The sequence below is a fragment of the Hesperophylax consimilis genome, chromosome 9 (assembly GCF_061612785.1).
Source record: "Hesperophylax consimilis isolate HC1 chromosome 9, BYU_Hcon_1.0, whole genome shotgun sequence".
In the NCBI taxonomy this organism is placed as follows: domain Eukaryota; kingdom Metazoa; phylum Arthropoda; class Insecta; order Trichoptera; family Limnephilidae; genus Hesperophylax; species Hesperophylax consimilis.
The window spans coordinates 21,304,826-21,332,530 of NC_142844.1; the positions used below are offsets into that span (position 1 = coordinate 21,304,826).

A 27,705-nucleotide genomic window follows, 5' to 3' on the forward strand; every position below is an offset into this window, starting at 1 on the left:
AGCGATTCTCAAGTGTGCTCATCGTTGTTTACTGGGGTAAGTAAATTATGAAACATTTGTAAAAGTGTCTTAACTAAATACTCTGAAACTAACTACGACTCTGCAAACAGAAGAAATTTACTTTGCCGAATTTGGACTTCGCGAATTAGTTCATAACGTGGCGAGTAATTTGCGCTCCCGTGTAAAAATGTCTATTCATTCAAAAGCAGATTTTACTTTTAAGAACTAAATGGTGATATTATAATGCGAGATGCCTATTTACTGTCAGATTGATTTATTGACGAATCACAGTCAGCTTAACCCCCTTCGTTCTTCAACAGTTGATTTTACCCCTCGCCATTATCTTCTCGTCTATTAATTCCTATGGAGTGGTATATTTATGTTCCTATGTCTGTGAGTCAACCAGAATTACAAACTCGGCCGATGGGTAGCGGGGCAAGAAAATGTTGAACTATACTGTTACTGTTTGAAAAATACATTATATTAACTTAAATTCGACTCCGTATATCATTCCAGTGCAGAGATAATGTGTAGATAAGCCTTCCTCGGGCGTCTCCGACTATTTTTACCATTCAGCACTGGTTACCAAATTTTTACTGCCAAAAAACAAAAATTTTCCTTGTAAAATCAGTGCGAAATATTGTTCCCATGCGGGAAATAGGAAGGGGGCGTTGCGGCTTTCGTGTCGCCCGAATCCTTTCGACCGCGAACAAACTCAACGAACGAGTCGAAGGTAACCGGAAGCCTCGCTCCGCTTCACAAATGCCCCTAAATCTTTTTAACATGATTATATTAAAACCCTACTTACCGATGAAGGGTTATACCAGTGCTTTCCTTATATTTTCATTTTAATATCGCAGCGTGCATGTCGGCATTTTGAAGTTATTGCCGGAGACATGTGCCCGGAGAGTGCTTGTAACCGACTCATAAATGAAGATATCTCGCATCCGAAAATGATCCGATTTGTGTGGCCCATACTTTGAACGCCAAAGCTGACTCTATCTATATACTCCATTGTTTTTTTTTCCGAAAAGTGCCTGTATGAGCCAACCTTGTTGATCACATTTTCTACGTACCTTGATTATAACTTCTTTACTTTAGGAGCATTGTTTTCTAATTAATTTTTTTTTCAATAAAAGCTTGCGTAAAACATGTTCTTTTACATTGTTTTCATGTTCTTTAAAACTGGTTTTTACCTCTGAAACATGTTTTTTTGGCTACATCCATAAATAAACCACACATAAAATACCCAGACAAGAAGTGACAAGTGTTGCCAACTCAGCTCCTTTTGGCTCCTTTATACCTAGATTTAGTTCTAAATTGAGGCCATCAGCTCCAAAAAAGTGATTTAGCTTTAGCTCGTTTTTCAGAATATCTAGCTCTTTTTTTTAAATATAAAAATGATCAACAAAACATGACAAATTTAAGAGTTATTTCTTTGAGAATCGGTTATTTTAGTGTTGAAATCTTACACAGCAGAATTTCTTTAGCCGCGACCTCCTCCCCCCAGGAAACGAAAATAATGTCTCTTTTTCAGCTCCCTTTCGGGTGACTTTATTTTTACACTGGCAACGAGAGTGGTTTATTTATGCTGGCAACACTAAAATTGACACTGGAAGTGACAACACTGAAAGAGAACACAGGCAACAGTCGTTTTTCAACTGTCATGTGTCATTTATATAAATAGATAACAAAATAAACTCTTTGATGGTACAGAGACGCAAAAGGTCAACAAATTATTTAAAATGGGTTCAGTAAAGGTAATATTTCATATAATTCATGTCATTGTTAACTGGTTTCTGAATATTCACCTTCCTTCTTGCTGGACAACTGCCACAGTGGAACATCAAAACAATCCTAATTATTATTTAATAATCTTATGTATTTTTCAGAAAGTATTTTAAGAACGTTCGACTTAACATATTGTATTTACGTGTCTTCAATGTTTGATTTCAGAATATATCGTTGGCAATTGGTAAAGGATTTTTGGATAGTTTGAGAGGAACTTTAGTCCTCTTTTATTTAGATAAACAAATGAATGAGCGTTCAATGGGAAGGTTCTCTCCCATGAAAGATCAAAACAGTCCGAATAAATCTCGATTGGATCCCCCCAAGAAAAGAGAGTAAGTCCTCCATAAAAGTTTAAAGTATGTTCATAAACTCTACCTGCAAATAAACATGTGTTTATTTTTGGTAAATATTTCCTGGTAAACTTACAAAACTTTACTTTAAAAAACAACACTTGATTAACTGGAGGGTTATATACAGTGGCGTCTAGAGCACTTTTTTGAGTGATATTTTTTAGATGTACTGGATTCTTACTACCTGGTTAATTATATAAAATTTCTCAAATAATGTTCATGAACAAGTTGTACACCTATCAGATTTCAGTAAACAAAATAAATTAAAATTTCTGTAGGTACCTGTATATCAATTTAGATAGTGTTCAAATTAACCCAATGTTTTATCATCAAACTTAATTCGAACGCTTGTGATTCCCACCTGAAACTAACAAACGGTCCCATAATTTATCCCTGAGCTCTATGATATCCACATACAAGCGCGGTAGAGCGAAATTCCTAGGAAAAGTATCCATTGCATTTTAAAATACTAATTTTAAGGGCAGATTTTTGGGGACGTCCCCTGTCTGAGCTATGCACACTGCTTATGGCCTATACAGACAGTTGCTCATGCCCCTTGAGCTCAAGTGTGTTATTTGTATGTGTTAGTTACACTACAAGGGAGGTTGTGGAGCAAAAGTTGGTTCATCCGTAGCAACTGTTCAAATTAAGAGCTGAAAATATTTGGTGGATCGTCCCCACTGTCTGTCTCCCCATGAATAACTGCCACTGGTTACATGAAGAAAAAAATTTATCTTTGATTGTAGCGATTAGATCTGATAATAAATAAGGAACATGGAATAATGGAAAACTATAGCTAACCTTAAACTGTTTAGTAGTTATGAATGTATATTTACTGATATAGTTTTTTTTCAATTTTCAGTTTTCAAATCATCACTTTGGCTGCTTGCTTATTAAAATTCCAATCCAGATTGGCTGTCGTACAACTTTGTGGTTTTAGACTTGATAGTCATGATGTGAAAATGTACCAAAAGCTATGTAATATGTTTTTTCTAAATTGTGTGCATCTGTCGGTTTATGTTTCAGAGAATCTAAAGTTTTAAAAAGAACTTTGCAATGCTGTGCCCTGAATGGCGGAGTGTTTTGGCTCAGTATCCTCGTGTTTGAGTATGGCCTTCTTCCTTTCCTGAACTACCTCCTGACCATCATCTTTGGGCACAATCCCGGTATTGGCACCTACATCTGGTCATGGATAAAGCCATTGCTGTCTCTCACCTTTGGAATGATTTGGGTTTTGCCGCTGTTTTTACTTAGTAAAGTTGTAAACAGTTTGTGGTTTCAGGTGAGTTCTAATCATGTAAAACCAAACTCCCAATTTCTGCTACTTTCTATGACATGTATTATCGATGTTATCAATTGAGCCCACCTGCCGAAAGATATATAGAAAAAGTTCAAATAATAATAAATATTCTAAGCCCTGACTGCACAAATGAAAGTTAAAAATTAACTTGACTTTAGTCCTGTATGCAAAAGGCGCGTGCTTCCATCAGTCACTCTAAGCCTTTTACTACCTGCTGTGGTTGAGATTGTAATATAAACGACCTATAATTTAAATGGACAAAATAAAAGTGTTATTGCCATAACGCTGTTTTGCGCAGGCGGTCTCAATTTAATGCCCACCACTGGCAATTATGCAAAATATAAAGCAAGATTGTTCAACATTATTTGTCATTGTTACAAAATAGGTTAGGTTATCGTTAATCAAAATTCAATAACGACAGTAAAGTTAGTTTTTCAACATTTTGCATACAGGGCCGGCCCCATTCGGGCGCAAATGGAGCAGTACGCTCCGGGTGGCGAACTGTCAAGGCGCCAAGGCGGTATCCTGACAGTCCTAACACATCGCCCTTGAGATTATTTTTCACAAAAACGGCGCTACACAAAAATACTAATTAATTATTAATTAGAGTGATCACCTACCTAGGCATCTACTGGTTTTGACATGGGGTGTAAAAATTTTACTCCCGCCAAGCGCCGTTTGGCTCAAGGCCGGCCCTGTCTTCTTGCAGCTTTCATTTATTTAGTACAGTATCATATACATTTGTAAAATATTTTGACTGTTCAACTAGGAGGAATAGAATAATAGAACAGGCAGAGCTGGTAAAATGAATCAAATTGTGTCTCATAACGATACACGCAGTAAAATTCATATTTCGAATAGCAGTGCTGCGGTACTGCTGCGCATGTATTGTAATGTCACATGCTTTTCGGCCGGTTGCAAATATCAACATTTTGGCGGCTTATATCTTACTACATATATGGTATTTTCCAAAAATTCTGTAAGTTCTGTCCTCATCATGTTCTAATTAAAACACTTCTGGTGGGAAGGGTAGTTCTTCCTATTACGTCGGTCCTGCTTGAATGGCTGTAAAAGCATTACTGTCCTATAATTCTGAATTAATATTGTATACCAATCATTTTTAACTAAAAAAAAATATGTATAACATGTGATACAAGTCTCCCACTTTCTTATCGGCTTGTCTCTTGTGTCAAAGAATATTTAATTAAAAGGAAACTAAACTAAAACCTGTAGGATAGGTAATAAATCCTTCAACTTATAGCACTAGAGATGAGAGGAGAGAAATCCTTCTTTTTTTTGTAATGATTTATGCGAAAGTGAAAACCAAATGTTTTTGTAATGTAATAAAATATGTAAAGTTTTTACACATAAAAACATCACTAAATGGTCCTAAACTGACTAACTTTATGGAGTTATTTTACAAAGTAGGCTTTAATTTCAGACAGTACTTTTAAAGTAGGGGTGTGTAACTACTATGTAGAAAAATAAAATTTAAATATATGTATTTTTTTCAAAGACATAGCGGTTTAGCAAAACCCATTTTCTCGAACGGGACCCTATTTTCGCCCTCTTGAAGTGTGTTAAAACATGATACATTTTTAAAAAACATGATATTTCATTGTAGTAGACAACCTCGTTAAGTACATTAAATAATAAAAGATGTTTTTGTTTTACCTAAGGATATTGCAGATTCAGCATACAGATACAGCCGCGGCAGGCCGCAGTTTTTCTCCAGCGTCAGCAAACTTATTGCTGACACATTATTTAGTGTTTTAGTGCAAGCGCTATTTTTAGTACAGGTAAATAATTGAACAAACTCATCTTGCTGACATAATAATAATGACAAAATGCTTATAATCTTTCTGATGACAAACTAAAAATTATGTATTTAATGTTTTCAGAGCATGTTGGTGAATATGCTGCCCATTCCATACTTTGGAGAACTTCTTTGTCTCGTTCACATTTGCCTTCTTTATTCTTTGTACTCGTTTGAATACAAATGGTTTAATATGGGCTGGGAGCTGCACAAGAGGTTGACCTTCATTGAAAACAACTGGGCGTATTTCTTAGGTTTTGGACTTCCATTAGCCCTCCTCACTCAGTTACCTAGTTCTAACATTGTCAGGTACAGCAATAATTATTGTAATATTTATGCTTTTATGTACTTGTATCTTGTACAATCATAGAATACAGAATAACACAAGAAGTGTTTTGTGGGCTCGTTTTCGAGATCCAAATATTTTCCCAATTTGGGCTTATATTTCAAAACAAAACTGTTTTTTCGAAATTCAAATGGAATGGAAATCAACGTTTGTTTCCATTCAAATTTGTACGCAAGACACTTTAGTGTTATATTTTTTATTCTATGTGTACAGTTAACATACTTATTATAGCGTACATGTAATTTTTCATACAAATTTATGTCATATATACAAACATGATATCTATTCATTAGACAGTTATTCTGTATTTGGTATGCACATAAATAAATTACTGTTTTTTTAATGCAAATTTGTGTACACGGTTTTAGTAAACTCGTAGTACAAGCGGGAAACTGGTGAATTTACATCATGGACAGAACCCAAAAAACCTTTTTTTTTTCAATCTTAGCATTTCGATTTTTTGTTTTGTTTTACGGCAACTAAAGGTTTAAAAAACTTTTGGATCCAGGTGTATGCTTCAATACATTTTAAAAGACACTAAACAGCTGATATTAACCCCCTTTTTTCAAATTTGACCTAAAAAATTCCAACTATTAATTCGATTTACTCTAACGAAAGCTCAAATAAAAAAATATATTCCGCAAAATATACTTCAAATGTGATATTGATTCACCCGGTTGTACAATGTGTTTCTGAACGTTGTGTATAATATTATGTACTACATACCTCTCTAATAAGGTTGTCTCCTAATTTAATATTTTGATGGGAGTGTATTATGTATTTTTAAAGAGTTAATAATTAAAGCAAAATAAGTTTTTCGATATCTCCAAAAATGATGAAATTATGAGCTGTCAAAGTGAACTATGGTAAAATATGCAATGGTGTCTCATGACGTCCCACGAGTCACAATTCATAATTTCATCATTTATGAATTGTGACTCGTGGGACGTCACAAATTATGAGCTGTCAAAGTGAACTTTGGTAAAATATGCAATGGTGTCTCATGACGTCCTACGAGTCACAATTCATAATTTCATCATTTATGAATTGTGACTCGTGGGACGTCACAAATTATGAGCTGTCAAAGTGAAATTTGGTAAAATATGCAATGGTGTCTCATGACGTCCCACGAGTCACAATTCATAATTTATGAATTGTGACTCGTGGGACGTCACAAATTATGAGCTGTCAAAGTGAACTTTGGTAAAATATGCAATGGTGTCTCATGACGTCACACGAGTCACAATTCATAATTTCATCATTTATGAATTGTGACTCGTGGGACGTCACAAATTATGAGCTGTCAAAGTGAACTTTGGTAAAATATGCAATGGTGTCTCATGACGTCCCACGAGTCACAATTCATAATTTATGAATTGTGACTCGTGGGACGTCACAAATTATGAGCTGTCAAAGTGAACTTTGGTAAAATATGCAATGGTGTCTCATGACGTCCCACGAGTCACAATTCATAATTTATGAATTGTGACTCGTGGGACGTCACAAATTATGAGCTGTCAAAGTGAACTTTGGTAAAATATGCAATGGTGTCTCATGACGTCACACGAGTCACAATAATTTCATCATTTATGAATTGTGACTCGTGGGACGTCACAAATTATGAGCTGTCAAAGTGAACTTTGGTAAAATATGCAATGGTGTCTCATGACGTCCCACGAGTCACAATTCATAATTTATGAATTGTGACTCGTGGGACGTCACAAATTATGAGCTGTCAAAGTGAACTTTGGTAAAATATGCAATGGTGTCTCATGACGTCCCACGAGTCACAATTCATAATTTCATAATTTATGAATTGTGACTCGTGGGACGTCACAAATTATGAGCTGTCAAAGTGAACTTTGGTAAAATATGCAATGGTGTCTCATGACGTCACATGAGTCACAATTCATAATTTCATCATTTATGAATTGTGACTCGTGGGACGTCACAAATTATGAGCTGTCAAAGTGAACTTTGGTAAAATATGCAATGGTGTCTCATGACGTCCCACGAGTCACAATTCATAATTTATGAATTGTGACTCGTGGGACGTCACAAATTATGAGCTGTCAAAGTGAACTTTGGTAAAATATGCAATGGTGTCTCATGACGTCCCACGAGTCACAATTCATAATTTATGAATTGTGACTCGTGGGACGTCACAAATTATGAGCTGTCAAAGTGAACTTTGGTAAAATATGCAATGGTGTCTCATGACGTCACACGAGTCACAATTCATAATTTCATCATTTATGAATTGTGACTCGTGGGACGTCACAAATTATGAGCTGTCAAAGTGATCTTTGGTAAAATATGCAATGGTGTCTCATGACGTCCCACGAGTCACAATTCATAATTTATGAATTGTGACTCGTGGGACGTCACAAATTATGAGCTGTCAAAGTGAACTTTGGTAAAATATGCAATGGTGTCTCATGACGTCCCACGAGTCACAATCCATGATTTCATCATTTATGAATTGTGACTCGTGGGACGTCACAAATTATGGGCTGTCAAAGTGAACTTTGGTAAAATATGCAATGGTGTCTCATGACGTCCCACGAGTCACAATTCATAATTTATGAATTGTGACTCGTGGGACGTCACAAATTATGAACTGTCAAAGTGAACTTTGGTAAAATATGCAATGGTGTCTCATGACGTCACACGAGTCACAATTCATAATTTCATCATTTATGAATTGTGACTCGTGGGACGTCACAAATTATGAGCTGTCAAAGTGATCTTTGGTAAAATATGCAATGGTGTCTCATGACGTCCCACGAGTCACAATTCATAATTTATGAATTGTGACTCGTGGGACGTCACAAATTATGAGCTGTCAAAGTGAACTTTGGTAAAATATGCAATGGTGTCTCATGACGTCCCACGAGTCACAATTCATAATTTATGAATTGTGACTCGTGGGACGTCACAAATTATGAGCTGTCAAAGTGAACTTTGGTAAAATATGCAATGGTGTCTCATGACGTCACACGAGTCACAATTCATAATTTGAATGGAAGTGCTGCAGTACCACCACGCATGTCACACGCCTTTCATGTCAGCATTGTGACGGTATAATTTCCAAAAAATTCAAAAAGTTCTATCCTCAGCATGCTCTAATTCATATGAAAAGTACATTTGTAAAAAACCTGAAATTTCACTGTAGTAGATTCATTGGCTTTTCTCATGTTTAGAGATTAAATATTAACGATAACGAATAATACAAACTTGTTGGGTATTTACAGTTAATTTAAATATCAGGGTTCAGTTTGATTCAAAATGTTTTTCATACCTTGATGATTTACAATTTTTTGAAATATAATTTTCTTTATGTTTATATTTCAGTGGTTGTGTTTTCTCCATTCTTTTCCCGCTCTTCATCATCAGTGGTAATGAAGCTAGTCCTGTTATAGGAGCATGGTGAGTTATGATTTGATAATTTTTCAATTAGATTTCTATTTTATTTGACTTTAAGAAATTACTGACTGTAAATTTATTTTTTCTCCATTCCTGGACGGTTGACGATTGAAAAATTTGGCTTTGGAAGAATTGTTATGATTTTTTTTTTTTAAATGTGAATTCCGCACAATAGTCTCAACTGTCCAGAGCCACTGGGACTATGGCATCCCCATTCGGGGTTTGTTGTGAGCTGTAGGGAGTGGGAAAGGGAAGGGAGTTGGGAAGAGGAACTTGGCTATTCAGATTACTACTATGGAACGAATAGCAAATAGACTGATATATTATTTTATTTTAACTAAATGCTATAAACACATTAACTATATAAAACAATATTAGCTGGGATTTGAACCCACATCCTCTATGTTCGTAGTCAAAAATCGTAACTGTTCGACCACGGAGGTTGTCAAACCTCTGTGTCACTATTTCCTGGACGGCTTGAGCGGCAGTACTTATATCATGGTCCCATTCTCACCAGTCTTTGTCACTAAAATGTCTTCATTTGTGACACAGAGTAGTTGTAGCAAAGTACCTCTTTAACTAATGTTTTCTTCTTCCCCAGCGAGTTTCCTTTGAAGCTATTCTCACCTGTGATCGCCATCTCCAACGGAATATTCCATCGGACCATCGGGGGGCAGCCGACTCCTCAGAAGATCCAGAGATGACTTTGTCTTCCTTTCATTACTCTTATTTTTACTATTTGTATAGATAGCTTTTTTTATTTAATTAAAGGATCTATCATTATCCAATTATCCATTCCCCAATAATCTGTGTTACATAACATTATAGTTAACCATTATCTTCTGTCCTTAGAAAAATCAGGCATAAACTGAAGAATTTGGCTGTGGAAGAATTGTTATCATTATTTTGCCAGTAATATCTGTTGAGAAATGACATTTCCTTAATTGTTTGAGTTGTGTCGGGCATTACTGATTTTACTGATGTTTAAAATTAGAAATTAAAATTATTGTTGTCATTTAGTGATTATTATGTTTTTAATGTTTGGTCATTTAGAACAGATATTACCAATGCGTTTTAAATCTCATAGTTTTCCTTTTCCAGTATACTTCATTTTCTCTGCACTATTACAATCAAGATAACAACATATTGAATTTGAAAAGGCAGAAGGGCAAGATTCACATTTACAAATTTAACTAATTATTTCATACTTTTGTTATAATTTGTTTGCATAGATTAACAACCGGTGACAACTGACACCTTTTTTGTGCTTTGTGTAGCTGAAAAACGAACTAAAGTGCATTAAGACTCTAATAATTACGGGTAATTTTGTGTATCTCAAAGGTCAATTCTGTGTGTTGTATATTGACGACTTTTTTAATGCAGCTATCCTGCCCGCAAAACAACTGACCCCATTTCAGTAAAAAACTATCGAATTTCTTTAGTCAATTAATTTAATGTTATTGTCTTAAATTATTTATTTGTACATGACAACACTGAAAAAGTTAGAAGACGGTTGTGGTAAGTGGTAAGAATAATATAGTTTGGAGTGGGACTTATAAGCACTGATGTATAGAGAAGTATGTATGTATAAATTAATGTGTTATAATGTTTATAAATAAGTGAATGTATATTATATTTTAATATTCTACTAATGCTGCCAATTTACTGATACTTCACTGCGAGATATTACATATTATTTCCCACCTAGCGTATTGAATTCGAAGAGTGTGTACTTATTAATTTACTTGTTTACGAAGTTTAATCTAAGTGTTAAAATGTAATGTTGCGTAACATCTGATCAGAGTTTCAAAGTCAACACGCAGTAATCAAAATTATGTTGTTCGTTGCTACTTTTTTATGGTGATAATCATAATCTAGTATTTTATAATGCTAGTTTCCCATGAAACACATCTGCAAATGAACAAATTATATTTTAAAGTTTGAAGCTCACATTGCTTCCATAGAAATTTGATGAACCTTACATTAATGGCTTGACAGAGAACATACAACAAACAATAATACAAACTGTCTTAACAAAACCCACTTTTTATATGTATGTGAAGTCAATCAATTTTGCACACATATTTTTGGATATAGACATGAAGTTATTGAACATCAAAGTTACACAAAATATTTATGCCAATTTAGCAAATATTTAAAATAAATTTGAGTTGAATATTTTTAATTTTCCTTTTAATAATGATTGCAATGTGATTATTAAAAATCAATCTTTGCCGTAAGCCAAAATTACAAACATAACTGTAATTAAGCTATTTCAGAGCTCTATTTGTTTATATCTAGATATAAATGCTGTAAAGATGGATGCAATAATACCTTAATTGCAATAATAACCTATTAAATATTGACTTTAGATAGTTTACATCTTTTGTAAATAATTATTTTTATGAATCCGCAATAAGAAATACAGCTAGCTTCATTGTTGGCTGCGCACCTAACTCCAACCCTTCCGGATAAAAATATAATATTTACATACTTGGGTTTATTTGTATTCAGTTTTTTTAAAACAAAACTGACAAAAAGTAGGTTTTACTCCTAATTATCATATGATTTGTTTTATTAAATTGCTCTAAAAACAAACTTCAAATTGTAACTCATTTACTTAATGCCAATAGCAAAGAATGTAACATATTTTTTATTTGCATCCAATTTAAAAAAAATTATAATAGTGCTACGCTCAATGTCAAAATGTGATTTTAGGTAATTTGATAGGTACATACTATAAAGTACTTATTTATCTGAAATACTTGTATTTTAATATTGAATTATGACTGCATAGTTTTCCTATTTTTGTTGACTGCTAAATTAAATGTAGACATGTCCATACTTTCACTGTTAGTTGTTGTCCTTTTTATGTATGTACCTACATGTGTGTATTACCATTTGCAAGTAATATATTGGCTGCTTGAACTGATTAAAACAAATATTCATAGCCAAACAATAAGTGTATAAATCTTCATTGAGATTAATCTTGAAGAAACAATAAATAATGTTGAAGATTTTCAATGTGTCTCTCGACCGATAAAAAAATTAATTCTTCAGCCGTAAAAAACTGTTTTCAGAAAACTAAAATATTGTTATTATTGCATGGATACATTTCAACCTCAACATATAATGCACAATGATGCCTACTAGATAAAGATTTGATACCTGCAATGTCAGGTATGGAGAAATAAAGCAAGACTGTTGATTCATTTGGTTCCATGATAACTCCTCAAAATGACAATTCAACACACCTTTAAAAGGTGATATAAAGTAATGAAACAAAAACTAGGTTAATCTATTTTTTGTTTTATGACTTCATAACTATAAAACACTTTTTATGTGTGTTGAATTGTCATTTTGATGGATTATCCGGTCACCGTGTCTTGTTTACATTTGCAAGAAGACTGTATTTTGTAAACTCAAACAAAATGAACAGACACATGCAACAGTTTCTGGATTGTACTGAGAACTAAGCGAAATAAATAATAAATAAGCATCCTAAAACAACAATAATAATTATAAACTCTAGTGACTGGTCAAATGGTCAGCTCTAGCAAGTTAGACGGCGGTATAGTAACTGACCATAAGAGTAAGATAACCCAACCTGTCACGTCGGTATACAAAGTTTAGCACTTGAATTATAGTTTCATTTTGTGCTTTTGACTAGTAAAAATAATGGCGGATAATAGTAGTTATCGGATATTATTATCGGCAGATTACTGAAAGAGTTCTGTACATTTGAAGCTATAATATTATATTATTATTTGTTGATTTGGCAAGATACAGAGAGGTTGCTTAGCTCAATTGATAAGAGCATTTACCTGGGTAGTAAAAAGGATAATTTTTCATGTAATTTCTTTCTATTATTGTTTAAATTTTTATTTTTTTAGACACCATAAAATAAAATACTCGAATTTGTAACACTGATAACACATACTGTGGTTATCGTAATGATTATGGTTTAGCTTACTTTTATTTAATTATGATGTTATATTATGTCCCCCAAAATGATTGAATTGTAAATTTGCTTGAATATTTTTGTAGGAAATAATAAAACGTAAACATACGGTCTTTTAAATTTTTTATTAGTACCCATAGTAATTGATCCTTACAGTAGAAAAAATAAAAAAAGGAGATAAACACATTTTGATAACATGCCTTCGTTGAGTTCTGAAAACCTCTGATAATGACAAAATTTAATTTTATAAGAGATGCGTCACATGGAAGGTACTTTCATAAGCCTTCTCTATCTTCCAGGTTTGGATATTAACCTCCCTCAAAGGTATATAGTTTTGGATTCTTGGAATCTTTTGAAGCCGGCAGTGGTCTTTAGGTCATCAGCCCAGCTCACTTTTAGCCATGCTACGTGCCCAGCATTGGAGATGGAATGGTAATTATTCTTAACATCGACCTGGTGAAAAATCACCATTCAGAATCGAATTGTTGGTTGAAGTGGCTTTAGTCATGTTTGGTGACCAGATTCAAATAGTCCGGTACTTCCTAACCTACCGCAACTCATTTCCCTCCCACTTCCTTTCACACTATTTTCACACTTGCCTTTCACATACCACAATTGGGGATGTCATGATCCCTCCTACTTGCTCCGAACTGTCGGGAGTCTTGTGCGGAATTCACATAAAAAAGTCCTTCCACTAGAGCAATGATACTCAACCTTTTTCTTCTGCGGGCCACATTCATATGTTTGTAAAGGCGGGCCGCAACACCATACTGGTCAGTGTTGCCAACGGATCTTGGCCTAATGTTGCCGTTTTTCAGTTGCAGTAATTCTGCCCACATATTCCCCACAAATATTCTACGTGAGCTTCATTCCCCCTTTTATTATTCGAAATGCATGGGGGGGGTGTTAGAGAATATAAATCCCCACAAAATGAGTGCTCCCCACAAAATATTTGAAATCCATGGGGGGGGGGTTGTTACAGAACTTCCGCTGAAAAAAAATCAAAGATTTTTTCGTTGGCAACACTGATACTGGTATGACGAAAAATAGCATTTAACTTTGGAGCTGTCAAAAATGTATCGAGCAAAATTATTTGCGCGCGTATTTGTCTGTCATATCATTGTTTTTTGGAGATAGATCTAGCGTGTGCAGTAGCAACACTCTTATACCAGATCTGATATTGACACGACTATCCTCTTCGGTTTCAATGTCTGTACGTCAAAGTCGCAATTAATCCCAAATTAACGTGATATAGAATGCCAGATTTTGTAAACCATGTTCCTGATATTAAATGTATTGAGGGCCGCACAAAATAGCTTGGCGGGCCGCAGGTTGAGTATGACTGCACTAGAGTGTCATAATTTCCATCCATACTCAATGTGAATAAGAGAAAATTAGAATAAAACTTTGCGCAAATTGTTACTTTCGAGGTTTTAACAGCTATTATATTTATGAGAACGAATTAATATAATTACAGTTCACACGACTTGTAAATCATTACTCTAATTAGGTTGATGAATGAAATCATAAAAAAATATGTAAGTACATGCAGAGAAGATTTTTAATGGGATTCGGAGAAGTCTAGGATGTCATCTGGCGGTTCTTCCTTAATTTCTGGCATTGTATGGTAGGCAGAGAGAATGATGCATCTTTGCAGCTTTTCAAAATTGATTGTGGGGTCGCTTTCATCTCCATTGTAGACGTCACCGGATTTTGAAACCTTAAATAAAATAAAAGCAATTGTTACATAATGTTATGAAGAACAGACCCAGCGAAAGCGAACCAGACCAAGGAAGAGGGGGATAGACTGATTGGAAGAGGACTGGAGCAGAATGGGAAGGATTGAGGAGTAGAGCCAAATGCCGAGGGACGATAGCCAGTGGAGAGCTTTTGTGAAAGAGGCCAAATCTGACCATGGGATGTAGTACCGCGATGATGTTGAGACGAAATACAGCTCTGCTTTGTAGTGTTCATTTCTTTGTTAGACAGCTTTAATAATAATAAATGTTTTATTATCTTGCTTCTTATGTAACAAATAGAGATAATGATATACTCACTGGGATCTCCAGTGCTAAGGATTTCTTTTACATATTAAAATTTAATAGTATGAATAATATGTTAGCGTAGGGAGTGTGGCGAACCCATCGCTCAGGGAGTGGAAACACGACCTGCAATAGCCATCCCAAGCTAAGGTGTGAGATACCGTGCTCAGGGCTGAATGACACTGGGGAACAGTGTCACTAAACGGTTCCTGCGAGACACAAGGTCGCATCTCGGAGTATACAGACCTTACCCCAGCATTCGGGGCTCTGCTGGGGTGGACCTTTTATTTCCCTAGATACTCGTGGGACCAAATATGGACTGTAAAAACAAAAACCAAAACAACACTGACGAGGGACCTTTAAGGAACCTAGGGGGAGTTGAAGGAGGAGTTGAGGACGCCTCGGTGGACTCATCCCTCTTGGGGCCTTTGAGGAACCAAGAGGAAGTGGAGAGGAGAGATGGGACCACCCTGGTGGACTCTTCCCTTGAGGGACCCTCTGGGAACCATAAAGAAGGACCTCCGACGGACGCAACACGGCGGGATCCCCCAGGGGATCCAGACGTGGAAATGCAGGGACCATCAGGGGACCTGGAAAATAACTTATTTAAGAACCCCCGACTCCAACTGGGGCCCTCGGGGAACCAGCGGAGAGGGGGGGACTTAAAGAAGAGACTTACTCTAACAACCACCGCTGAGGAAGACAAGGTAAAGTCCCTGTCAGACGATGTGAAAAAAATTCACATCAGTAAGAAACTCAGTGGGGCTGCGAGGAGAAAACTCAAAAGAGAGAAGCAGGGGCGGCAGGAAGGAAACCAGGAACAACCAGGGACTGTAAAAGTCCGCTGGGGACAACCAGGGACCTCGAAGGCCGGAACCAGGCAAGGCAAACCAGGGACAGACCGGAAGCTAACGGGGACCGCACAAGGTAACCGGGAGCAACCTGGAACGTCCGGGGAAAAGAAGGCTGGGAAGAGGAGAAGAACCTCACCAGAACCTAAACCCTTGGGGCTTTCACCGGGAAATGCCAGGAAAAAGCCCCGAGGAATTCTCACCTCTGCTACCTATGCGGAAGCCGCTGGAAATAAAATTCGAGTGGCTGTTGTACATAGAAACAGAGAGGAAGAATTTACAAAAGAGCAGGAGGCCCTCGTGAGTGAGGCGGCCGCGGATCTGATTTTGAGCATCCCAAAGGGGCAGTTCAAACCCAGATTCGACGAATGCTTCACTCAGAGGGGCGTCCTGAAAATGACCTGCTCCGACAAGGAGTCAGAGACATGGCTGAGGGAGATGGTGCCGACCATACGGAAATGGCAGGGCTGCGACCTGGAGGTGGTGGGGTTGCAGGAACTGCCAAAGTACGTAAAGGTTATGGCAGTAATCCCCGAAAATGGAGCAGTAAGCACCGAGAGGTTGCTACAACTGCTGGAGAACCAGACTCCCCGGCTACACACAAAAAAATGGATCGTCCACGACTCGATCAGGGATAAGAACATGTATCGCCTGATCATGAGTGTGGACGAGGAAAGTGTGAAGGTGCTGAGGGAGATGGGGATGACGGCGCATGTCGGGATAAGGAAGGCCACTTTCACGGTGCGCTCTCCTAACACCGAGGAGCGTAAATTGGAGGAATGACTTAAGGATTAGGCAGTAATGGCTAAAAACTTACAGTTCATTCAAATAAACTTGCAACGCAGTCCGGCAGCGACTGCAGTGCTTAGCAGTAGAGTCACTCGGGACAGTGTGGACGTCGCGCTGATCCAAGAACCCTGGACTTATAGGGGGAAGGTCAGAGGACTAAACATGAACCAAGGTCTAATCTATTATAACGAGTCGGGGGACAGACCCAGGGCCTGTATTCTCATCAGAGGGATACCTGGCACACTGCTACCCGAACACTGCAGTAGGGACTTAGTGGCTGTGAAGCTACAGGTCACGCTGGACCAAAGAAGCAGGGAAGTAGTTGTGGCATCAGCATACATGCCCTATGACTCTGTGGAACCACCACCCTCAAGGGAAATAACGAGACTCGTCCAGGACTGCAGGGAGAAGGGTAGGGAACTGATACTCGGAGCAGATGCTAACTCGCACCACACTGTGTGGGGGAGTACGGACATCAACAAACGAGGACAGGACCTCCTGGAATACCTGATGACAGTGAACCTTGAGATTCTTAATAGAGGTAGGGAACCCACCTTCGTTATAAGTAACAGACAGGAGGTGATAGACCTGACCCTAGGAACATTAAGAGTCTCAGGATGGAGAGTATCGGACGAACCATATATAGGATACATATAGGAACCCAAAAGCAACTGACTGGACTAGATACTCGGAGGAACTAAATATAGGAATGACAAGATTCCCAGCTAAATACGGCTGCCCCGAAGAAATTGAGGACGCAGTAGAAGTACTGAGGGACTCAATGATAAGGGCATACGAAAATAGCTGCCCTCTGAAGACAAGTACCAGGGACAAAACACCGTGGTGGAGCAGAAGACTGCAGGAGCTACGGAAAATAGTAAGGCAAGCTTTCAACAAGGCCAAAGTCAGGAAACTGGGATGCCCACAAGCAATACCAGAAAGAGTACAAGGTGGCAATCCAGAAAGCCAAAACATGCTCCTGGGAGAAATACTGTGAGGAGGTGGAAACCATCCCACAGACTGCAAGAATCCAAAAAATTCTTGCAAAAGACCCAGGGGCAGCAAAAGGCCCATTCAAAAAAGCTGATGGAGGATATACCAACAGTTGGGAGGAGGAGTTGGAGGTACTGCTGGGGAAACATTTTCCCGGCTACAAAAAGTTAGAAGCAGATGATACCGGTCCACCACCAGCCCGAGTTACACGGGAAGGTAAGGACTGGGACACTGCGGCTAAAATAGTTACTCCCTCCAGAGTTAAATGGGCAATCAGAGGGTTTGACCCTTTTAAAAGCGCAGGAGAGGATGGAATCTTTCCGGCACTTCTACAGAGGGGCCTAGATACAATCCTACTTCCGGTGACGAAGATCCTGAGGGCATGCTGTGCCCTCGGATACATCCCCATACCATGGCGGAAGACAAGGGTAGTGTTCATACCCAAACCGGGGAGAGCTGACTACGACCAACCAGGTGCATTCCGCCCAATTAGCCTCACCTCATTTCTTTTGAAGACAATGGAGAGGCTAATGGACAGGCACATAAGGGACGGGGCACTGAAAGAGAAGCCCCTCCACGAGTTACAGTTTGCTTACCAAGCAGGTAAGTCAGTCGACGCGGCACTGCACAGGTTGGTGTACAAACTGGAGCAGGCACATGCGACTGGGGAACTGGCGGTAGGGCTATTCCTGGATATAGAGGGAGCATTTAACTGCACCACTATTAAATCCATTGATGAAGCGGCAGAAAGACATGGACTCGACAAAACCACCAGAAGGTGGCTGAGGAACATGCTCTCAGGCCGGATACTTACGGTGACAAGGGGTGAGGTAAGCATCAAAGTGCTGGTGACACGAGGGTGTCCACAGGGAGGGGTCTTATCACCCTTGCTGTGGAGCCTGGTGGTGGACAACCTCATCCGGAAACTCAACAACAGGGGCCTATATACGCAAGGGTATGCGGATGACATTGCAACCATAATAAGGTGTTGGGATGCAGACACAACCCGAGGCCTTATACAGTCAACACTGGCAACAGTGGAAGAATGGTGTGAAGAAACAGGACTGTCAGTCAACCCAGACAAGACAGAACTAGTAATCTTTACGCGTAAAAGGAAACTAGAAGGATGGAGCAATCCAACCTTCTATGGAAAGGAATTAGAACCCTCTGACACGGTTAAGTACCTCGGAGTCATCATAGATGCCAAACTGAGCTGGAAAAACCAGGTGGAAACTGTAGGCAGAAAGGCCTGTGCTCTGATGTGGGCAACTAGGCGAATCTGCGGCAGAACGTGGGGTCTCAAACCTAAAATGATGCAATGGCTTTACACAGCCGTTGTAAAACCAAGGATCATGCACGCAGCCCTGGTCTGGTGGAGGAGAACAACACTGAAAACAGTGATGGTCACACTCAATCACATACAGGGACTTGCATGCAGAAGCATCACAGGAGCCATGAGAACCACTCCAATACTAGCCATGGGAGTGCTGCTGAACCTACCCCCACTAAACATAGAAATAGAGGGGGCGGCGATGGCGGCAGCCTACAGGTTACATTGCAATGGCCAATGGAGAGGAGAGTTGCCCAGAAACAGTCACACGGAGATAGGAATAAGACTGAGGGCAATTAGTCCGACGGCTGGGATGAAGCAGGACGGCAAGCAAGCCGAATACTTCTTCGGACAGCTGTTTAAAGTGACGTACCCCACAAGGGAGGAATGGGACTCGGTCCCAGGTCCAAACTCCAAACAGGAACTAATCTGGTTCACAGACGGGTCCAAGATGGAGGAAGGAACAGGGGCCGGGGTCTGTCTACAGGGATCTAAGAGGGAACTCAGTATACCTCTAGGAATGCACTGCACTGTGTTTCAAGCTGAGATGAAAGCCATCTTAGCCTGCGCACAGGAGAATATGAGTATCGGGTACAGAAATAAGAACATAAACATATGTTCGGATAGCCAGGCGGCCTTAATGGCACTGGAAAGTAACCGATGCGACTCCAGACTGGTGATGGAATGCAGGACTATCCTTATGACGGCCGGCATAGTCCAGTGGTAACGCATTGGACTGCCATTCCGAAGGTCGCGGGTTCGAACCCGGCGTGCGCAAATAAATTTTATTTGATTAATTTGTGTTATTTCACAATTAATTAATTAAAATAATATATAGTATATTTGCGGCACGTTCCAGAGTGGAAGATACTACCAGTATCGCCCTGGTGTAAGACCACCATTCAGAATTGAAACGTTGCTCCAAATGGCTTTAGCCGTGTTTAGTGACTAGATCTGAATAGCCAGGTACTTCCCCACCTTCCTCTTTCCCTTCCCCACTTACCTTCAGCCTCACAACATCCCCCAATTGGGGATGCCATAGTCTCACTGGCTCCAGACGGGAGCAGTTGGGACTCTTGTGAGGTATTCACTATAAAAAAAAAAAATATATAGAACTGGCGACCATCAATAAAGTAACCCTGCTCTGGGTACCAGGACATAAAGGTATTGAGGGCAACGAGCGGGCTGACGAACTAGCAAGGAAAGGGGCGAAAGCACCACTTGCGGGATCTGAGCCGGCCGTAGGAGTAGCAGCTTGCCACACCAAACTACATATCAAGAGGTGGGTCAAATCCCAACACTGGAAGGAATGGAAGAAGGCACCCGGAATGAGGCAATCTAAAGTACTCATAAACGGACCGGACCCTAACTGTTGTGTATAAAGCTTCGGGCTTTCAGACACAGATGGCAGTGCTCTTAGTTTTAGCCTCCGACGACAGAGGGCGTCTCAGCTTTAGGTTAGGTTTGATTGGAATCCCACTGGGAGACCGAATCTAGGGAGTACCGATAAAGGTTGACCAACGCGGTAATATTGTACACGCGATATTCTAAATAAACCAGTTAATAACAAGTAACCTATTTATTACTGAAAGAGGTATCTTCCATCCAAGGAGTGTTGGGAGTCTGTGGCAAGAAGTCCACGGCTGTATATCCTGAAGGATAGAACATCACACTAACCGAACCAGGCAACTACTCGATATGGACAGAAACTCACTGAGGGAACTGGTAGGACTATTAACGGGACACTGCCATCTCAGGAGACACATGCAACTGTTGGGAGTGGAAAACACCAACATCTGTAGGAAATGTGAAGAGGAGGAAGAGACTCCAATTCACCTATGGTGCCAATGTCCCGCTCTGCTGGGAATAAGGCTCAGATACCTGGGAAGACACAGTGTGGAACCAGAAGACATCGCCACATATCCAATGACAGCCCTGGTGAATTCATAAAAGGGACCGGGTTACTGGCAAGGGAATGAGGTAAAATGGGAGATAGTACAATAGGCCTATGGCCTAAGTGCTCGCGGGGAACGTAAGTAAACCGCCTCCGACTATAAAAAAAAAAAATGTTGCGTTTTTTAGTGCAGTTTAGTGGTTCCAGTTTGAGTATATTTTTTATTCGTGATCATCATATTCTTTGTATCCTGCTTTTTATTTGAGATTTAAACGTTATTGTAATTTTTGATTGAGAGTAGGATGTTGTTGTAGTTTAGACCATAGTATAAACCGCTTTTTTATCCAAATATTGTATGTATTTGTAGTTGCTTGTTGGAAATGTTTTTGGCCCTGCGATCTAGTGTTTCTAATTTATGTGTTAATTGTAATTTCTTGTGTTTTGTATTTATGAATGTAAATGAGTATTGTTGTATCATACGTATCCAGACCTCCAGAATATTTCAAGAGAATTCATATTTACGCCAAAACACAAAAACACTCAAACCCCGAAACCGCTTGATACCGTGTCGCCGACACATTTGGAGATCTTTACATCCAAATAACTCAACCAAATGATGTATTATATGTGATTAATCAAGATAATTACATAGCAATATAATAGCAGAACCTGAAACACATCTGAAAATAATCATCCACCACCTCCCTCGGACACACCAACCCACGAAGTGACCGCGGCTAGGAAGGCTACTCAGTATTTACGTAGGACCCCCTCCACTAGTCCCCGGATGGAATTCCATGATGGCCGCCGTCTCCAACCAATCACAGCCCAGCATGTCACCTTGACTTTCTTATCAAACACTGATAACAGATTCAAATGTGATTAATTGTGATATCATCAGACTGGATTTACGGAAAAATGATGCAAGATATAACTACGAAATAAATATCAACATCAAGAAATGATTATATACTAATACAATAACATGAATAATTATATCTAACTATATTTGTTACCCTTTGGGAAATGTTCAAACCAAAGATATTTAACTTCAAACCCAATATGAAAATTTGTATAATTATTTATAAAATAAATAAACGGGACTGCGGGAGATGGTTTTGGTAGATTGAACTGACTTGGTGAAAGGTATCATATTAAAATATAACTTTCCTCTCAACAAGATAATTGCAGAGAGGAAAAATACCTAACCACTTTACTCCTCACGAAAGAGGATAGAACGCCTCCGAGAGGGTTCGATTTGAAAACGTTCTATAAATAGAGTACAATACAAAGTCAGTTCAACAACTACTTCTGAGAGGGAATCCTCTCTCCTGAAAAACCATCTCCAAGTCTCCAAAAGTCTCAAGAAATATTTTCAAGTGTTTTTATTCAGTAGTAAATTCAGTTTTTGCCAGTAATAAATTCTTTTCGTCAGCTCAGATCTGGAAATAAATTCCTCTCTGATCGTGGCTTTAAGCTCCACTACCATCCTCTACAACATCTACCAAGACTGAAAACGCTGACAAGTGTACCCAGCTACCTTCGTATCTACAGTTATTGTACGGACGGTTTATTGTCTCGTACAATTGTTTTAGAATAGTTATGATGTGAATCCATATATTAATAGTTAGAATGTTTTTTATCGACACAATGTTAAGATTGTTAAAGATTTTGTCAGTGCTAGTTCTTGCAGGGACTTTCAGTATAATTTTCATTATAGGTTTTTGGGTTTTAATTAGTGAAGTTAGAATATTGTCATTTATACTTCCACATCTAATAATACCGTATTCTAACAGTGAAACAATGAAAGATGAATACTTGTTTGACACATTCAGCAAGACTTTTCCGAAAGCAAAAGAGCATGTAGCATACATCTTCACTCTTGTATTGTGCAAATTGTTGCTTGGATTATTATTGGTTGCGTACGCCCATTACCAGCACACGCACCAAACCATTACTCTCTCGTGAGGGTTTGCCTAGCGTCATTTGACTCGGGACAGAGTGGGGCGATGCAAGATGGAACTACACTCTAGTTCAAAAGGGCAGTGATCAGCAACATTCCATTTCAAGGTGACCTTACAAACCTCCCGGCCAGTCGCCTCACAACCAGGACCGAATGGACCGAGTTCTCCATGACACTTCTCTGAAGAGTCAGACAGTGACAGTGAAGTGGCAGACTTCATATGTGAAAAACTAGCACCTTGCTGAGGACTTAACTGTTAAACTGCCAGGGTTCTCTCTCCCTCGGAAGACGTGGACCTAACTAAACTACATCTAGTCATAGCTATTATTCGTATAAATGGGGCCTAAATGATTCTGAATGGTGTGAATGTGGACATATTCAAACAACAGAATACATTGTAAAGAATGTCCCCACAAGACCTTGGAATAATTTAGGCACAATGAAATATATGTACCTCAAATTTGCTCCATTTGTAATTTATACATTTTCTTGCCCCCATAGAACTCTGGATGAGGTTAAGTATGGTGGGATGGGAGAGGCCAAAGAACTTGGCCCCCTTGGGGGTGGTGGTGAAGTTCCGGATGTCAGCCTTCCCGTTGATTTGCTGCAGGAGCATGCCGTGGCAGTAGTTAGGAGAATTGCCCACTATCGGCGAGTCCAGGTCTGAATCGGCAACTATTTCGAATCTGAAAATAAAAATGTATCGATGTGAGTGACCAATAACCGGAAGGTGATTTCAAATAATATTTTTTTTCATTAGCTCCACACAGGAGGCCCTGAGGAAAATAATTTCCCTTAGGGCCTATATCAATTCAATTTGTTTATTCCTTTAAAAACATTACAAAATTACATTTTAATTCGTTTTTAAGTACATTTGTAAAATGGTATTACATAATAAGTAAGCGGTGTATCAACTATACCAGCATCAATAGAGCTTGCCTTTTAAAGGCAGCTTCACCGATGCTAAATATGTCCATATCCGAATTGATTCTGTTCAAGCAAGACTTCTTTCCCCACGGCATGACCATTGGCAAGTTAGTCCTGCAGGCCGGGAGATAAAACAGTCTATGCTGTTGGTGACGGAGAAAATCATCAGGAACATAGAGACTAATACTCTTCATGATAGTCGGATTTTCAAACCATCCACGAATCAGTTTGAAGAAGTGTGATACAATATGCACATCTCTTCTGACCCGTAGATGGTTCATACCGAGCATGCCCAAGAGAAAGTCAGTAGGATAGAGCCACGGGTAGTAGCCATACTCCCTCAGATAGAGGAATCTCAGAAAATATATCATCGTAAAGGATGCTGTGTGGAGGGTCTTTTTAAGAAAGGGAGGAGAGGAAGTTCTGAGAAGGAAAAGGTGTGATGGGTGGGTAGGAAACTGGGGGAGAGTGTGTCCAGGAGTGATGGACAACATTTGTATGAATCCATCCGGTGCAAGACAATGGGTCGAGAGAGTCCGGCCAATGAGGTCAAAAGGGCTCCCTCAACCAGTCTCTCTCGATCCGGTCCGCCACGCAGCAGGTGGACAGTAGCATTCGCCAAGCAGACAAACCTCACCCCATGAACCCAGGCACCAAAGTCACCAAACATAGCGAACCACTTGGGGTGACCCATGGCAGGTGTTGGTTATCCAACAAATGGTTTCTTGGGCGGCAGTACCCATACCCGCCTCTAAAACTACAGGGCTCACAGGTCACTTTAAAGAACCGCCACGGTTTACTTACTGAGAATAGTTAATATTTTTAAACTATTGCAATTTTTTTATTGCAGTAGTAAGATTAAAATAATAACATGCTTTTCCCTCCCTCGCCATTAGGCCTTTTCTAGTCTGTTTCCACTCAGCCAATAAGTCTTTTATCATTTTGTTATTAACTTCATATAATATTATATATATATATTTTAGGGCCTGGTTAAATCGTCTGTTTTTAAATGCCACTTGTTGCAGATTGAAACATCTAAACAACAAAATCATTCAACCTACTCCTCTCCTCATCTGTCAAACAAAACACCAACACGACAGAAAGTGCATTTATGCATCATGGGGATGTTTGTGAAAATTCATTAGATTTACGCATTCAACAGAATGTTTTTCACAGATGATGCAGAATACATGTAGTCAATTTGCAAGTCGAGGGAATTAAAATTGGGTAACTTTAGTCCACTTAAGGACAGGTTGTTTAATAGAATTTGAACAATCATCAAATTTCAATGTGATTTTTTGAAGTTGTGTGAAAGTCCTATTCCAAGTTTTATTTGTATATCAATATGGGCCTGTTGCTTCACAGAACTGAAATTTTTTTTTTTTTTTTTTTTTTTTTTTTTTTTTTTTCTTTATTCATGAAATATTAATGTGTACAGTTTTTACATGCTTTTCGACTACCACACTAGACACACGCCCGTATTATGGTAGTCGAATAAAAACAAAACTTGAATAGAACTTTCACAGAACTTGAAAATTAACTTTGAAATTTGATGAATTGTTCTAGTTCTGTGAAACAACCCGTCCTTAGAGTCCAAATGGATTAAATCATCTAAAAAGGAGTTGATTAATATTTAAAAGAGTTCACATTAAAAGGAAATACAGTGTGAAATCTGATAGTACTTACCTATAAATAGTGTTCTATTTCTACTTACTGTGGTGTGTTTCCTCCATCGCTAATTTTACAAGTGTACACGCATTTCTTCAGCGGGTCTCTCAGGCTTCCATAGACTCTGGTAGACACAAAGCCCACGGGAAAGATCAGATCTTCAGTGTGGTACATGGGCTTGTCGGAGATCACCTCCCCGAGGGAGTGGACCGTGAGACCGCCCAGACAAATGGGGAAAATCGGGCGGCCCATGGAATCCAGGGGGATGGGCTGCACCAGACGCTTGGCAGGGGTTTTGGAAGCTCTCCTCGACTTTGCAGGCTTGGGTTCTGGAATTAGATTGACTTCATTGTAATTTCACAAGCAGCAATAAAGCGAAGGAATGGCTAGTTAAGAGTATTGTGGCAATATAATACTTTGAAGAAACTTCATAAAGAACAGTAAATTACATTGCTTGAATAAAACTTTTTCAGTCATCAGCGTATTTATTTAATTTTTTTTTGTTTCTGTGGCAAATTTTGTACACAATGTGACGTAAAGCATAATACACTCGGCAACACAAAAATCGCACATCTTCGAAAATAAGTTTCAGTTTGAGAGGAGCCAATACATCTAACCCAAACAATATTGATATCAATTGAAAGTATATTTAACGATCTCTTATCAGACAATAGTTTCATTTCATGAACAATGCAAATTTTCTGAGTACGGGACGTTAAAAAAATGTTGTGCATATACTAATTACAGGTGCCACAACTTGTGTCATCTTTCTGGGCTATAAAAGGAGCAGATTAAGTCAAATGTAGGTCATTTTATTATCCGAACGTTCATGCATGTGAATAATTAGCACTAGAAAAAAACCCTCAAAATGGATACCACTTCTGACGAAGCTGCTCAAGTGGTGGCACTACTGCAATCATGGATGGGACAGTGTGATGTTGCTCAGCAACTTAACTTAAGCCATTTTGCCATTCAACGGGTTTTCCAACAGTTTCAAGAGACTGGTGGATTCATTCGGAGGCATGGATCAGAGCGATGACACTTCACATCCGAAAGAGACGATCGCTTAATTGTCTCATAAGATTTTGCAATAGGTACGATTTTTGTAATGCCGAGTGTATAAGAATAATGTCACAGTTTTCGCATTCCTCCTCACTAGGGTTAAATATGTATTTATATTAAAAATAAAATTAGTTAGCCTTTACAAAGCTGGCCGTGTCAACGAAATCTACATAGTGTTTTAGTGAAACTTCATGGATTTCATGTATAAGGATGGATCACATGTGCAACAGCCACATGGATCAGCTCATCAAAGCAAAAGGGCAGCCTATCTCCTGCTAATACCATGAAATACTTCGTCAGTAATACTTTTTCAGTTCAAAACAAATTGGAAGTCTGTGTAAACACAATATTAAACACGCAGTGAGGTCACTATCAGGTTGTAGTCATGTACACCTAATGACCATTTGGGATCATGAGAATTAGTTGCACATGGGTACAACCAATAGTCTTCATTAAGTGTTTGAAGTTGTGCCTTAGCAGAATCTATGTAAATACGTATTACTGGATCAAGTAAATTGAGGACATAGCGTGCGAACAAGATGCTAACTCCAAAAATTCAATATTGATAAATGTACCTTGAGCATCGGAGTTTGATCTCTTCTTGGATTTCTTGACTGGAGTCAGATGGTCTGAATAACTTGTGCTTGGAGAAACTGAATTCCTGTACGTTGCTTGGAAGGGTTCTGCATCACCTTCGAATTCAAGCAGCTTCCGAAGTAAAAATCTCCTCTCCTCCTTAACCACAACAATGTTTTCTTGAATTTCCGCCACCTGATCGCACAATGCCGCATTTTCCTATAATTATAATACTAACTTAATTAAAATATAACTTGAGAAAGGGTTGAGCATCTATTTAAAGCGTACGGTTAAAAGAAAACATACCATCACAAGAAATTTAACTTCATCTTTTAGTCGATTGTATTTCTTTTTGTACTTTGCATTAACATCGTAAACTCCATTTTGCACAAGGCTTGGCAAGTAAGAATTTCTGTAGTAGGCCATTGTTACCTTATTTTACATATTATTCTAGTTAAATCGAAATGAAATTAACCCCACCGTGTAAATAAACAAATTACAATTCTGTCGCTTTGACAGATGATATTATTCCTCCGTAAGTCAGTACTGTCGGTACAGAGAGTTTATAGATTTCTGTTTTACCGTCCCGCATTTACCGCTGATACATTTGAATAATTTTC

General features: G+C 38.7%; 2 protein-coding genes across 2 annotated transcripts; one reads left to right on the forward strand and one right to left on the reverse strand.

The window, feature by feature from the left end:
- Positions 1-1,622: 1,622 nt before the first annotated feature.
- tank (EI24 domain-containing protein tank) lies at positions 1,623-11,105 on the forward strand. Its single transcript, XM_089635774.1, has 7 exons — positions 1,623-1,760; positions 1,957-2,123; positions 3,168-3,423; positions 5,121-5,240; positions 5,343-5,566; positions 8,958-9,032; positions 9,631-11,105. Exons 1-7 carry the CDS (start codon positions 1,746-1,748, stop codon positions 9,731-9,733), a joined length of 960 nt encoding a protein of 319 aa, XP_089491900.1. The 5' UTR covers positions 1,623-1,745; the 3' UTR covers positions 9,734-11,105.
- A 3,235-nt stretch (positions 11,106-14,340) lies between these two features.
- LOC149421060 (transforming growth factor beta regulator 1) lies at positions 14,341-27,610 on the reverse strand. Its single transcript, XM_089635362.1, has 5 exons — positions 27,392-27,610; positions 27,085-27,304; positions 25,494-25,776; positions 23,307-23,538; positions 14,341-14,710 (listed from the first exon to the last, which is right to left on the reverse strand). The coding sequence occupies exons 1-5, from the start codon at positions 27,509-27,511 to the stop codon at positions 14,552-14,554; spliced, it is 1,014 nt and encodes a 337-aa protein (XP_089491488.1). The 5' UTR covers positions 27,512-27,610; the 3' UTR covers positions 14,341-14,551.
- Positions 27,611-27,705: the final 95 nt, after the last annotated feature.